Here is a 15,799-nt window from a genome sequence, read left to right as displayed (position 1 = left end):
TTAGGTATACGAAACTTATGAGTGAGAAGGGGCTAGGTAGAAAAGAAAAAAGTGATAGTTTTTAAAGTACATTTTCTTGAGCATTTCTGAAGATCAGCCCCTTTTAATATATTTAATGGACATTCCTATTTTTTGTTATCTGAATTGCCTATTCATAGCCTTTGCCCAGCTTTTTATTTGTGTAATATGATTTCAGTGATGTTCTTTTTGACTTATCAGATGTCTTATTTGAGCTAGGAAATCATAATGTTTGGAGGAATCTAGGGATCATTAATTATATCTTTGGCTCAAATCAAATGAGGATCCATGTGCTCTTAAAATCATAGAAAAGAATATTCCGTGAGCTTTTTTTATTTATCTATTTGGTGTTTAATTTTTGTCTTGAAATAGAAATGTTTTAAAATTTTTTGAATCCATTTACAGAGAAAAAATCTTTGGAAACAGAAGGATGGGTGGTATCTTCAGAATCTTGTAGCTTTTTATCTATTGGCGCAAGGTAAGTTTTATCTCACTTAGCATGTTAGCTTTTTCCACATTGGTATAAGAATTTATTATTACATGAAAGTTTTTTTTCTAGTGTCTACTAGAAGACTTATTTATAAATGCACTCTCTTTTGTACATTGTGCTCAGCACTTACACTTACTTTAACTTTAATGTTCCACTAATACCATCTAATCTGAAAGTGACATCTTTCAAAATGCCATAAGTCTTATTTTAGAAAGGAAGAATTCTCTTCAACAAGGAATAGTTATGATCAAAAAATTTAAGCCAGGATAACAACGTTCCCTTTAGCCTTTATTCTTTCAAAAATCAGTAAAACTTAGAGCTGTTTTCTTTTTCTTTTTAATTCTGGTTAGAATTTTAGGGTAACAGATTTATAGAAATTACTACTGGAGGGATATTACTTGTTTATTTTTTTCAGCCATCTCTAGAATTGAACCATTTTTCCTTTATAAGGAACTCTGTGTTTACTTTAATAGATGTTATTATCAACCTTAAGGACTGGTTTATTTAAAGTCTTCTGTCTTTAATATCGTTTCCCAAGGTATTACCGTGAAGTCTTGCCTGGAGAGATTGTGGAAATATCCAGACATAATATCCAGACTCTTGATATTATACCAAGGTCTGAAGGAAACCCAATGGCTTTTTGTATCTTTGAATATGTTTATTTTGCAAGACCAGATAGTATATTTGAAGGTAAGTAAAATAGGTTCATTGATATAAATGTTATTTATCTCATTGAAACATGGCAGTTCTTGGCCTAAAGGCTTGTCTGGATCTTTGAAGACACACGTTACATGTTATAGATGTGAGACTGAGCCTACAAATTGTAAGCTCACTGTTTTTTTCCTTTTATCTGATTCTTGGATTTTTTTTAGGAGTAAGGGTTATGATTTTCTGTATTAAGATCTGTATTAAGGTCAATTTTTTAAAAATAGTTAATTCTCTAGTTTATGTATTAACACTTTAGTGGTTTTATATGTCTTGCTTTTCTTTTTGTACTCAATCTATAAAATAATCTGTTGTTTTTCCAAACATTCCAGACCAAATGGTTTACACAGTAAGATACCGTTGTGGTCAGCAGCTGGCAATTGAAGCCCCTGTGGATGCAGATTTGGTTAGCACAGTTCCAGAATCTGCTACGCCTGCTGCTCTTGGTTACGCTGGAAAGGTATATTTTCTCTTAATTAACAGGCAGTGAATTGTTCTTCTAGTAGTGGAATTAGAAATCCTTGTGTATAAAGAGAAACACATTAGTGTATTGTAGGTAAAAAGAAAATGTTGGTTCCTTTACAAGAGTTAATTATTTTCCAGCCTTTTTATTCCACTGCACTATGTTAGTGGAGTCCACAAAAAGGTTCACCTAAAGACTAAGAGAATGATCTCCTTCATTTTAAAAAGATAACATAATGAATATATATAGAATTTAGTGGTAACATTTATTATTATTAAAACCTCCTTCTTGAAATACCCTCACAAGGCACTGGTACATTTGTTCCTTATTGAACATGGATGATAATAAAGCCATTTATGTTCATTTTGTATAATGTTCTTAGTACTATGCTTAATTTAATTTTTCATAACTAGGTAGATTATAAAACTATAGTGGTCCTTGGGTATAATACCCAGCATTCACTATGTTGGAAAATTTAGTTTTTTAATTTTTTAAAAAATGTGCACACATTTTAGAGAATTATTACCTTGAAAGATGGATAAATCACCTCTTGTCCCTCAAAAAGCATCTCCTTAGCCTACTGGTTTTAATTCCTTTCTTTCTGCTAATTTTTAAATACGTGAGTTTTTTTTATAGTAATTTATTCTTTCTCACATCTGGACATGCTTAGTATTCTCTTCTAAGATGAAGAAATAATATTTAAGAGAGAAGCATTACAGATTCTAGCAAAATGAATTGGTTTTTCCACCAAGTATATTACTTTCAATATTTTTTCTTTTTGCCTTTTTCCCCTACAGTTTAAACAATGAAGGAAAATTGTAATCTGATAATAGAGAGTTCAGAATAACAACCACATTTAAAATTTTTACGTACGTATTATAATGGAAGCATGACCTAGAGTAAATAGGAACCTAGAGTTCTTTGTATGTTGCTGCTCATTGTCTTTTTATTTCTTCTCAGTGTGGGCTTCCATATGTGGAGGTACTATGTAAAAACCGGTATGTAGGAAGAACCTTCATTCAACCAAACATGAGGTTAAGACAACTTGGTGTTGCAAAAAAATTTGGAGTATTATCAGACAACTTTAAAGGCAAAAGAATTGTTCTTGTAGATGATTCAATTGTGAGAGGTAATACCATCTCACCCATAATCAAATTGCTCAAAGAATCTGGTGCAAAAGAGGTAAGTAATATTAAAACATATCCTAAAGCTCCAATAATTAACATATGATACTGGCATAAAAATTGCAGTTATCACAGTGAATGAAAATGGATTGTTCAATATAATAAATTGACATTTCTTAAATTAAGCTGGTTCAGGAATAACTGCAACAACATGAAAAACATGTAATAGTCACTCTTAAACTATATGCTAATCTTTAGTAGATTAAAAAGCTCAATATGAAAGCTTAAAATTTTTTAAAATATTAATTTAAAAACAAAACACAAAATAGAATACTTTTTAAATTTGTAGAGTATTACTCTCTTTTTGAAGAGATAGAACAAATTCTGGTGTAATAAATTTGACACACTAGGTTATATTTTTAAATCTCAAAGCTTATTCTAAATCTAAATAGTTCAGAATTCAAATTATAGAAGTGAGATCTCATTTACAACTACTAGTTGAATGGATATAAAAATAAAATCTATTGTAAGAGAAAGTGGTATGGAAAGCAGTTTGACAGCATATTTAGAAAGCTTCAAAGATAATTATGATTTTCCATTCTTTTTTATGACCAGTTATAATCATGATAATCTCTTTGGAATTTTATGAAAATCATGTTAGAAAAACAAAAAGGTATAAAGTAAATCCAGCATCTATTACAATAGTAAAAAAATAGACAAAAACAAAAGAACTAGAAATGGTTTATATAATCTATCACTAGGAAATCATTTAGTAAATTGATACATCAGTATGATGAAATACGATGTAGATATTAAAAATTATAATGAAGGCTGCACAACATAGGAAAATCTTTGCTGTTGTAAGAATGGCAAAAAGTTAATGTGGACACCAATTACAGCCTTGTAAATGTTCTTGACAAAAAGCAGAAAATAATAATAGACAAAATAATAGACAAAAATAGCTCTTGCAGTAGTAAGGCTTTTGTTATATCCTAGTTAGTTGGTATTTTTTAAATGGTGAAATAGAGGAGCGGGGAGGAAGATGGAGTAAAAGGGGTCAAATATATGGTGACAGAAAGAAATCTAACTATAGGCAGTGAACACACAATGCAATATATATGTCTTACTGTTAAGTTGTGCATCTGAAACTTACTGGATTTTGTTAACCAATGTCACTATAATAAAAATTAATTTAAAAAAGATTAAATAAAAAAATAAATGAAAATAAAATGGTAAAATAAGAGGTAGGCAAAAGTGTCATCCAAGAATTACTAGAGAAAACGAACGTGGTCCTAGGAGTGTAAAGTCGTTAAATGATGAGATGTAGATCAGAATAAAGAAATGGCCTTGTTAATAGGTGACAGAAAGAAAGAATGGGCAGCTCTGTAAAAAGAACCCTCCTTTACCAGTGACTGACATTTTGAAATTCTTGTCCAGGACACTTTGGAGTCTAGAGCAGGGCTGCTCCAGTAAGATTCTTCAGTGATGAATGAATTCTGAAAGTAATTCTGTCTGAAAATTGGAGTTCTGTGTGTATACCACATGATTCTCCAGGATTCCTTTCCATCTATTATTCAGTGAAAGAAATTTTATGGTTTGCTTTATATCTCATGTTATTAAATATTCCGTGAAACAATTTTATGTTGCATTTGTCAGTGACAGAATTTTACGTAATCGTTCTTACAATGAATGTTAAAATAACAAATGTATGAAATGATTTTTTTCCAAGGTACACATTCGAGTAGCTTCACCACCAATTAAATATCCATGCTTCATGGGAATAAACATACCAACAAAAGAAGAGCTTATTGCCAATAAACCAGAATTTGAGCATCTTGCAGAATATCTAGGTAGGTATTGAAATTCCTATAAACTTTATTCATTTATTAACAGAAAATCCAAAGCTTGTCAGTCTTTACACTTTTAATAAGAAAATGTTCAATATTGTGTATATTGAGCAGATATTGAACACTGTTCTGAATAGTGAAAGCGCCTGGTATGTAGAGACACCGTAGTAAGTTCTGTGTTGGAGAGCTAGGTCAGTGTGCAGTCAAGGACAGGAGGAAAGGCTTTCCAGGGAGAGGAAACTGCAAGCATATCAGTTGAAGCCTCCCAAAGGTCAGATTCCAAGAAAAAAACAATTTTGCCACAGATTCTAATAGAATAATTTGGATTTGGGTACAAATAAAAAAATGAAAAGTGTATCTAGGCTTATCTTTAAAAATGATGTCAAGAGAGTTGGAGATCTAGGTCATCCTGGATAAGACATTTGCCTTTGAAATTCAAGTGAGGTGTAAACTATTTAAATATCACATAAGTGTTCAGCCAGTGTGCCTTGGTACCTCCCCACTGGCTGTTTATGGCTGGTGTTTCTTTTGACTGGTCATGCCTGAGTCTTACCAGTTAAATATTTTGAATATCGCCCAACTGATATAATATTGTGAGCACTCACCCTGCCAGGAATATATTTGTATTATTGTAATAGGATCACAAAAACCCTACAATTAGGCAGTGTTTGTTTTCCTTATCTTAGAGATGAAAAAAAATGGAATTAGGAACAGTAAGTGACCTTCAGCATAAATTAGAACCCAGATCTTGATTTCAAAATCTATTGTCTTAATCATGAAAATTACCCCCTGAAGCCTCATGGATGCATTCTAGACTTGAAGCCACCACTGCTATTTTAAATTCCGATTTAAAATTTAAAAAAAATAATAAAAGCCCCAAGTTTTATTGATTTTACACACACACACACACACACACACACAAAACACAAACACGCTTTTATTTTTAAGAGCGGCTAAAGGAGAAATTTTTATTCTGGTTTAAGTTTTTCTGTTCATAACTATTCTCTGTGGAGACAGTTCTTCCTTTCCAAAAGCAGTCTCATGTCATTTTTCTTTTTTCCTCTTTCCCCCTGTATAGGAGCAAACAGTGTTGTGTATCTGTCAGTAGAAGGACTGGTTTCATCTGTACAAGGGATAACATTCAAAAAACAGAAAGTGAAAAAGCAAGATATTATGATTCAAGAAAATGGGAATGGTCTGGAGTGCTTTGAAAAGAGTGGTCATTGCACAGCTTGTCTCACTGGAAAATACCCTGTGGAACTGGATTGGTAGCTGGTAGGGGTTGTACAGTGTTTCAAGATATGAAGCTGGTCAAGAAGTTATTTATAGTGGTTATACCTTATCCTATCCGCTTACTGTTACTTTGTACAATGTAAAATGCCACATGGTTATGTTTACTTTTATACGTTTTGAGGTTTTTTTCCTGAAAGGGGTACCAAAGTGCTATGCTTTTTTTAATGAACATAGATAAATATTTTTGTGTTATCTAGGAACTTGGATGATCCTTTCAGTTTTATTTAGTAGTTGAGTGCTTTGAAGCTATCGATTATGAGATTGTCAACAGTAATGCAAAGGATAGGTAAATTTTCTGTTTTAGAGGGGTTTGCCAGTTACTATACCTTCCCACAAATTCTTATAGAATTTTGTGGAATGTTTCTTGAGTTATTGAAATTCAGTTATGGAATATTTTCATAATTGAACCTTGCTAATTACATTTAATACAACAATATTGGTATTCTTTTTTTACACAAGCATTGGCTAGCCTTTTTCCCCTGGTTAGAGATGGGAGGTGGTAAGTGGCATTTGCCAGGTCCATGCTTTAAAGAATTTGCAAGAAGTTAGATGGTGTGATGGAAACAGGACAGGTGAGTTAAATATAACATTTCACGCAGATCTTGAATCCGTTATACCCCAAAGGTGTCAACTCTCTATAGAGTTCTGACTGTAGTTATAACCTTGGCTTCCCTGTTTAGACAAATCTTTTTCAAAAATGCCTTTTTGTGCCTCACTTTTCCCCACCTGTGCAATGGGGTACTTACGTTACTAGAATAATTAATAGGAATGTGAATGAGTGTCGTATATTTGATGTTTAGAGCCATCGTTTTACTCCTCAAGATTTTAAGATAGTGCATGGTTATTACCTTTTGAAATGTTGACTATTAGTCTGCAATTGAGATTTCATTATGATGAAGGGAGACATACAGTTTAGCAGTGCTTTGCCACCCACCTTTGAGATGCCCTAAGAATAACTGTAAAAATATGTCTGTGGAAAAAGTTTTCCTACATTTGACTAGTAAGTGTGATCCATACTTCTTAGTGCCCTTATAATATAAAGTACAGCAAGTAACTTAGTACATTTGAAGTAAAAAAAATTTAGATTCTAATAAAACTTTAATTCTTAATTCGATTAATTATATGCATTTTGAATGAAGTGCTTGATCACTTGTAAGTACATACCTATCTACATTTATATACATATGCATATCATTGCAATTAAATGGTCAAGTAGAAACATTGCAGCGGCCAATTTTATTAGGGGATCAAGGAGGCAACTACTTTTTTGGAATTAGCATACCCATCTAATTCCAAACATCAACTTATCACTTCTTCCTACTTAGTTTTATTGAGACTAATGAATTTTATTTTTTTGAGGTTTTTCTCTTATAACATCTGAGATTTAAAATTTTAAGACAACTTGCCCCAACTCCTGTTTATATAAGATTTTTAAAACATAAAAGTATTTGTTTCTGTGTTATTTAGTTACTATAATTTGATGTATGTAGTTTTCAAATCCATTTGGAAATGTAATATTTATTAATAACTAAAATCTTGTGTCTTCATTTGGTATATAGTTTCACATGTTATATAATGGTAGGCCACGATAAAATCCTGACAGCTCTTTAAGCCCACATACAGCCAGGTAGCAGTGGGCCAGGTGACCCTGTGGCAGTGACGCAAACAAATTGGCATTTGAATAAAGCCCTGGGACCATTTGAGTATATAGTCTCTTGTCTTAAATGTTTCTCAGAGCAGCATGACGTGAAGGAGGCAAGACTTATGGGTCCATTTTAAACAGCCTTTTTTAACATTTGCTTTTTAAAAACAAGAGACTCAGGGAAAGTACTAAACCAAAATCTCTCATTTGACTTTTGTGTTTTTCATAGTTTTTATTTTGCTTTTCATAGTTTTTGTTTTATCAAAATGCTTTTATAAAGGAATATAGTACTGTGACAATTTGGTGATTCAACAAAAATTCTAAATGTTTCTCCATCATGGCCTTGTATTTCACAAGTTTCTGACGTCTGAATTACAGTTTTTTACCAATTTAATCAAAAATGTTGTTTAACTGCTTTAAATTTATATAGAGAGTATTGTAAACTTCAGAGAAGATAAAGAATGTGTTTTCACAGGATCTATATTGTTGTGAACTAAACCAAGCCTACTTTTTTGTGACCTCATTGTGATGTATTAGTGACAAATATATGTAATGAAGTATGTTTAAATGTGTGTGTGCTTTTTTAAAAAAGTAACTTTTAGTGCATTATGGTGACTAGCACAGTGACGGTCACATCCAAGCTTCATACTTGGCACCAGCGAGTCAGATCTTATTTCTCTGAGTCAGGCCTTTCAATAAATAGGCTATCTTTTATGAACCAGGAAAAACTGCTTGTTGAGTAGGAGGGACAATAAAGTAATTAGAAATGCAGTGCTAAGTACGCACTACCATAGTGGCAAGTTCTATGGAAACACTAATGAGAATGAGGAGAGTGTCACAGGACGTTTACATTCCGTGTGTGTGTGTGTGCGTGTGCGTGCGTGCGTGTGCGCTCGCGTGGGCGCGCACACGCACGCATGCATGTGCACACACGCATGCTGTATTATTTTTTTGTCAGTCAAATTAAAGTAGGTAAATGAATACACTGTGGTATATGTGGACAATGGAATATTACTTAGTCCTAGAAAGAAATGAACTATCAAGCCATGAAAAGACATGAAGGGAACTTAAATGTGCATTACCAAGTGAAAGAAGCCAATCTGAGAAGCTACATATTATATGAATCCAACTATATGCCATTCTGAAAAAGGCAAAACTATGGGAACAATAAAAAGATCTGTGATTTCCAGGAGTTAGGTGGGAGAGGTAGGGATGAATAGACAGAGCACAGAATTTTTAGGACAGTGAAAACAAAAGTTGACCCTTGAGCAATGTGGGTTTAGATCAGGTCTACTTAAATGCAATTTTAAAAAATAAATACAATAAATATTTTCCTTATTATTTTCTTAGTATTTTTTTTATTTAGCTAGCTTACTGTACTGTTATAATACAGTATATAACATCCAGAATATGTGTCAATTGACTATTTATGTTATCGGTAAGGCTTTTGGTTAGCAGTAGGCTCTTAGTAGTTGTTTTGAGGTACTCAATTTATACATGAATTTTCGACTGCGTTGGGGGTTGGTGCCCTTAATTTCTACATTGTTGAAGGGTCAACTGTCCTCTCTGTAGTGGTGAATGCATATCATACATTTGTCCAAACCCATAGAATCTGCAATACCAAGAGTGAACTCTAATGTAAACTCTCTTAACTTTGGGTGATATGGTATGTCGGTGTAGGTTCATCAGCTGAAATAAATGTACCACTCTGGTGGGGATGTTGCTAATGGGTGTCGCATATGAGGGGGCAGGCGGTATATGGGGACTACTCTGTACCTTCTATTCAATTTTGCTATAAACCTAAAACTGCTCTAAACAATAGTCTATTTACAAATAAAGATAGGAGCGTCCCACCTCTAAAAAACAACAACAAAAAAATCAAAATAATACATGGATACACTTTAGATGTTAAAAACAAAGGTCACTGGCCTCCAGTCCTCTAATGCATCCACATTTAAATACTTTTCTGTTTTAACCTGTATGTTTTAAATAATTAACTCATACTGTTACTGTTGGGACCATCTAAAATCCATTGTGCCCCAGTAGCACTGAGAGGTATCTCGATTCTTTTCGCCTAAAGAATTACAGATCAGCAAGATTTAGAAAAAATAAGTTTAAAGTAGTTTCAAGAGAGGAATGGGTCACACTGAAAAGGGCTGTAACGTGCAGAAGTTAAAGGTATGATTAAAGTAGGCTTCAAGGGAGGGGCAGGTTACAGGGAAGAGGGCTGTAACTCCATAGAAGTAGGGAGGTCTGTATTATATTAGGGCCATGATGGGTGGTTACAGAGGTGGTACTAATTGATTGGAGGTGAGGTCATTTTGATTGACATTTGGCTGTTATATAACAGCCTATTGCTCTTGCGGTTACCCAGAATCCAGTCTGTGATAATTAGACTCATGAACTTCTGGGCATAGGCATAATATTATAATAATAGTATAATGAGGCTGAGGTGAAAAGAAGGTCAAAATAGTCCTTACTGTGCAAGCGTTTGTGGCCCCATTAAACCAGCTATTTTATGGTCTTTTTTTATTCCCATGTTCCTCAGGATGCAGGAGTGATTTATAACTATAAAATGAGTGTTTCAGGGAGGTCTTTGAGAGGTCTCTGAGCTGGGCCTTCGTTCCTTTGTTCCTCCATCACTCATGTCTGCCTAACTTTACCTAACAATACTATTTCTTACTGTACCAATTTTAGACATCTCTTCTGCCCTGGAATCCAGCAAAGTCTGCTATAACAGGTAGACTTAAAACATTCCGTCATTTTAATATTACTGCCTCTGAAAATTTTGCCCTAGAGCATCATATGAATCTCTAATGCCTTTTGGGGTGGGTTCAAATACAGACATTGGAGATATTGTACATTCGGTTCTAGACCACCACCAAAATAAAGCAAATATCACAATAAAGGAAATCATAATCTTTTTGCTGGTGGAGGGTCTTGCCTTCGATTTGTAAAAAATATAACCCCTGTGAAGTGCAATAAAGCAAAACTCAATAAAATGAAGTATACCCGTAGAGCCTAGTCAACTCTAAGGAAAATTGTCCTCATGTTTCTTGAAGAGGTCAAAATGAAAATCTAGGCCTCAGAAAAAGTTGCATGCTCCTTAGACATTTTGGTGTAAGCTGGAGTATGCAATGTAAATTTATATTTTTGTGTGCAGAAATTCTCATGTAGCTAAGAAGTTGTTGGATGGCAGGAACCAATGCTTTTTATCTTTATGGAAGTTGTCACAAGATTTACTGTAATACTGAACTCACTGCACTGTGAAAAAAAGGAAAATGACTGCACAAAGTACACCCACATGGGCCCTTGTACTCTTCCTCAGTCACTGAATTTGCTTCATTGAAAACTACTAGTTTGGTTTCACTATTGACATACTGATGGATATATTAGATATGATGGTTAATTTCATGTGTCAACTGGGGTTATCTGTCATGCCCAGTTGTTTGTTCAAACATCAGTCTAGATGTGAAGGTATTTTTTTGATGTGATTAACATTTAAATCAGCAGACTTTGAGTAAAGCAAATTATCCTCTATATGTAAGTGGGCCTCATCCAGCCCACTGAAGGCCTTAAAACAAAAATGAAAGTTTCGTGAAGATAGAATTTTCAAAATTGCAGCATAGAAACCCTACCAAAGTTTCTAGACTGCTAGCCTACGCTGCAGATTTCAGACTTGCCAGCCCCCACATTGTGCTTGCTTTCTCCCTCTATAGATGATAGATAGATAGATAGATAGATAGATAGATAGATAGATAGATAGATAGATGATAGATAGATAGATAGAATTGTTTGTTTCTCTCAAGAACCCTAATAGGCTTGCCACTCTGGCAAACAGCATGACCTCCCTCATTCCTCCATTCTGTCCTAGCCACCCACTAATCTCTCTGCCTTCAACTGAGCAGCTGAGCACTGTTAGAGTAAGTCACACAACACACTGTTATCCCAAATATGGTATGTGCTACAAAGCACATAACAGGGACCTAGACTTGTCTTTGGGGTAGTGTGATGTTGTGATATTTTAATAAGAAATATATTCCATTTCTGGCATAGAGATTCTAAAACCCTTGAGATTCCCTAAGTGATAACTTTTCTTAAAATATTGGAATTTACCATAATATCAGGACTTATTGTAACAAACACCTTTCAACCACACCCGAGTTTATGTTACTGAGGTGACTTAGAAGACACCTAAGGATGGGGGCTAGTTACCAGGGGAACCAACCCTGTGATTAGAGGGTTAGAACTTTCGGTTCCACACCCTAACTTCCAGGGAGGGAAAGGGGCTGGAGCTAATGGCCAGTGTTTTAACCAATTATGCCTATGTGATGAAGCCTCCATGAAAAACCCAGAAAGATGGCTTTGGGGAGCTCCCAGGTTGGTGACTTGGACATTTGGGGATAATGAAGCACTGAGAGTGGAAGCTTCGTGCTCCCTTCCTATATACCTTGCTCTATACATCTCTTTCATCTGAGTTAATTGGTGGTGTGGAAAAAAACACACATTGTAGGTAAGATCAAAGAGTTTCAGAATTATTTTTGAAAGAAACAACATTGATAGCTGAGATGAGTAGAGAAATTAGGTGAAGAGAAGCAGTGACCTTAGAATTACCAACAAATGTGCAAATGATCACCAAGGTACTGGGGTAGGCATTTGATACTTCCCCAGGAGGTGAAACAGTGTAGTGGATGGAGAAAAGTAAAAACAAGTGCAAAAGGCCTGAATCCCTGGCCTTTTGTACTTATATTTAGTATAAGAAGTTAAACTTGGAAACAATGCAGCTGTTACAGATGCTATGTACTTATATTTAGTATAAGAAGTTAAACTTGGAAACAATGCAGCTGTTACAGATGCTATGAGAAAAATCCTTTGGGAAGAGTCTAGGCTTGTATCCTACTTAAAAGCTAATAAGCTAGCCTGTTACTGTTTTGTGGCAGTGGTCCTGAGATTTCTGGGTCAAAAATAGAGAACTTTATTACTCATGACAAAAGAAGTAGCCAGAAGTTCATGTCTGCATCATTTCCCCATGCCTCCTAAGTCTCATGGGTGATGGAATCGGGCATAGATGGATGTCTGCACATGCAGTCGGTTGCATTATAGGAGAAGACTAAGTTTGGGGAATTCACTGCTTTTATAGTAAGTGGAAGCACGCCTGCTCCTTGAAGAAGGCATTACTTCAGCTCTCATGATTGACGCCCCCAAACACCCCTGAAAAATGACCTGGATAAAGAGCAGTCAGTGCCTTGCATTCTTGGTATATCCAGCAAGAATTTTCAGGGACACTCCAGGCCCATGGCAGACCATCCCTGCCAACAAGAAAGGCATCAAGGAGGTGAAGTTTAAGCTGTGTTTTTGATGCTAGAGAGCTCGTCTGGGCAGGAGTGCAAAGAGGGACCCCGGGCCGGAGCTCTGGTGACCAGGTTCTTGTCTTATGCCACGAGAAAGAATTCAAGAGCACAAACCAAGGAGGAAAGTGCAGAGAGCTTGCCCCGCATTGTCTGAATAATGGGCTTGTTTTCTTGGTGGTGGGGGGCGTCCCAAAGCTATCCAGCCTGCCTCCTGGTCTTGGCCTGTTTCTCAGGCCACCTGGAAGAGAGGAGGCAGCCCAAGGCCATCTATCTTGTCTCCTATCATTGGACTGTTTCTCTTGCTGGGGTCTCAGGCCTGAAATCAAAACAAAGAGGGCCGAATAAGGGACAAGGAAGAATTTTCAGAGCTGCAGGGAGAGGGCTGAGTAAGGGACTGAGAAAAAAATCCCAGAGCTGCATGCTGGAGGGGAGGGGGAATTTCCCTAGTCTGGCTGTCCTGCCTCATTTTCATAAGAGGAGTAACTTCATCAAGTAGTCATGGAGAGAAAAGGGAGGCATTTCAGCCTGAGACCCAGCTAAAGCACAGGTGTGAAAATAATATGGGCTTGGTATACTCAGATGACTTCCTAGGGTTTCGTAGCCAGAGTTTACTGTACCAGGTGTGATGAATGCAGAAGGAGGGGCCGGGGAGCAGTGATCCAATGTGTGAGATTAGGCTAGGAAGTTAATGAACCATCTTGTTTACCTTGCTTAAGAGGCTCAATGTCATGTAGGCAATGAGGGACACAAGCTTCTTAAGCAGAGACTGCTATGACCGATCTGATGTATGTTTTAGAATGGTGACTCTAGGTTACCAGGTGAAAATGGTGTCTTGAACATAGTCTTCCACACTTTAAGACCCCCTGAAAAATGACAATAAAGGGATTTCTAAAGTCATAAACCCTCAATAATAGAGGAAAAGATAACAGAAAATTCTGGAATCAAAGCAAAGGGCTCAGCTGATTTGGGAAAGTTAGATTCGAAACCAGCAGTGATCAATCTTATTTACATCACAGAAACCCTAAAAAACTCAGAAACTGACTTCTGGAAGTAGGGTTGAAAAGAATCGGAAGTTGATTTAGGAATAAGTTATATCCTTACACCACTACCCATCACCCCTGCAGCCTAATTCTGTAGGCTATCTTGTTGCTCAGGAGTCCTTGTATTGGAGGACATCAGACACTTGAAAAATTTTATGCTGAATTCTGAGACTCTCCCCACCTGAAGCCCTTTTCTCTCACTTGATTTTCAACTTATCTCATGGACTCAGAGCTTTCAATCAGCTTTTAAATACCCCATTTATATGAACAGATAAGGATTACTAGGCAAATGAGGAAACCTTTAAGAGTCTTAAACCAAGAGGAGAAAAAAGTATAGACTGCAAGGGGGAAAAAACTACTCAAAAAAAAAAAAAAAAGCTGCTGTTAAAATCGAAGTTGAAAGATGGTATTGTAATAATGAAACAGACATCACTTTGGCAGGAACTGGGAGTCGGAGCCAAGCAAGAATGGAAAGGCTTCAGGGAAAAGCTAACCAAGAAGACTTGAACTAAGGCAGCAGTGGTGATGAAGATAGCATGTTGAAAATGTGGATTGGAGGTCCCTCACTAGAAAACTAATTCAGAACTTCTTGGGCTGGAGGTCAAGTAATATGGAATCTGTGTAATTCTGATGTAGCCAGCAGAGACTGACCAGTGCTCCTATGAAAATCTAACGCCTACTGATTTGAGGTGGAGCCAAGCCTGTGGTGCTAGCGCTGGGGAGTGGCTGCAAATACAGATAAAGCTTCACTCTTGGTCCACTGCAGCCCCGTTCCTAACAGCCCATGGATGGTACCAGTTCGTGGCCCAGAGGTTGGGAACTCTTGGTATAGAGATTGGGGACTGGAGACATAGGGTCAAATTGGATATAGGAGGGTAAAAAAAGAGGGGGGAAATCTAGGTTTCTTTACCAGCTGGCTGGCTGGATGATGGTGTCATTCCTAAATACAGAAGCAAAGATAAACATTTGAGACCCTCCTCTTCCCGACCCCCCCAAAAAGACATGATAGTTTAAGTGTCCTGTAGTACATCTGGGAGACTGTCTCTTGGGCACGTGGAGACATCTTTTGCTTGGATTGCTGCTAAAGTTTCTTGCTACCAACACCTAAGGAAATGAAAACATGCTATGTATGCTTTTTCCATGTATCCTTGTCCATATTGGGCTGCCTTCTCAGCCCTTCCCTAGCCAAAACAAAAAAACAACAAAACAAACTGATCATTTCCTTTCTGCTACCACACAGTAGCTTAAAAATGTCACTATTATTGCCACTTGTAATAATTTACATGTCTCAAACTATAACTCTTGGAAACATTATTATTTAGGTGTATGGTTTATGTAACTCTCCCCCCGTCAGATGTTTTATTTTCTTTATAGCTCCTATTGAATGCTGAAATTTTCTTTGTTGTTGTTTACATCCACCTCTTCCAATTAAAATATCAGCCTAATTATGACAAAGAATTCGTCTGCAGGCTTAATCGCTGCAGTCCCAGTCCCCTGCAGTCTAGGGCAGGTTCTCAGAAATATCAAATGGATAAAGTCCACTCACTCTCCCATTTCACACTGATTCCATCTTTTTTTCACATCAACTCTAGGTGATATCTTCATCTCCATTTTGTGAACACAGAGACCGCGACTCAGAATTCAAGTATTTTGCCCAGAGTTTCTTGGCAAATATCAAAGGCTACAGCTCCAAGCCGATCAGCTCCAAAGTCCTTGCAAATTCTGTCCAAAACGCAGCAAGACCAGGACGGGTGTCAGAGTTGAGAGTCACCAGCAAAAACAGCGCCAGCCCTTCTCCTACGTCGGCTCTGCGGCTGCGGGCGGGG

The 15,799-nt window shown here is 36.4% G+C and overlaps 1 protein-coding gene and 1 long non-coding RNA gene across 2 annotated transcripts in view; one reads left to right on the top strand and one right to left on the bottom strand.

Moving 5' to 3' along the window:
* Nucleotides 1-8,150, top strand: part of PPAT (phosphoribosyl pyrophosphate amidotransferase) — a 31,586-nt gene extending 23,436 nt beyond the window's left edge. The window contains exons 6-11 of the mRNA XM_039845281.1: nt 424-496; nt 1,047-1,198; nt 1,546-1,673; nt 2,637-2,858; nt 4,530-4,650; nt 5,726-8,150. Coding sequence (XP_039701215.1) covers nt 424-496; nt 1,047-1,198; nt 1,546-1,673; nt 2,637-2,858; nt 4,530-4,650; nt 5,726-5,919 — 890 coding nt within the window. The 3' untranslated portion in view covers nt 5,920-8,150. The remainder of the gene's footprint in view (nt 1-423; nt 497-1,046; nt 1,199-1,545; nt 1,674-2,636; nt 2,859-4,529; nt 4,651-5,725) is intronic.
* A 4,388-nt stretch (nt 8,151-12,538) lies between these two features.
* LOC120588099 (uncharacterized) lies at nt 12,539-15,704 on the bottom strand. Its single transcript, XR_005649141.1, has 3 exons — nt 15,520-15,704; nt 13,640-13,796; nt 12,539-13,249 (listed from the first exon to the last, which is right to left on the bottom strand). It is a non-coding gene; the product is annotated as an uncharacterized LOC120588099 (long non-coding RNA).
* Nucleotides 15,705-15,799: the final 95 nt, after the last annotated feature.

This window comes from Pteropus medius, unplaced genomic scaffold (assembly GCF_902729225.1).
Source record: "Pteropus medius unplaced genomic scaffold, Ma_sr-lr_union100, whole genome shotgun sequence".
Classification (NCBI taxonomy): Eukaryota; Metazoa; Chordata; class Mammalia; order Chiroptera; family Pteropodidae; genus Pteropus; species Pteropus medius.
The sequence above is the reverse complement of the archived record's forward strand: the minus strand, read 5'-3'. Positions and strand labels throughout refer to the sequence as shown.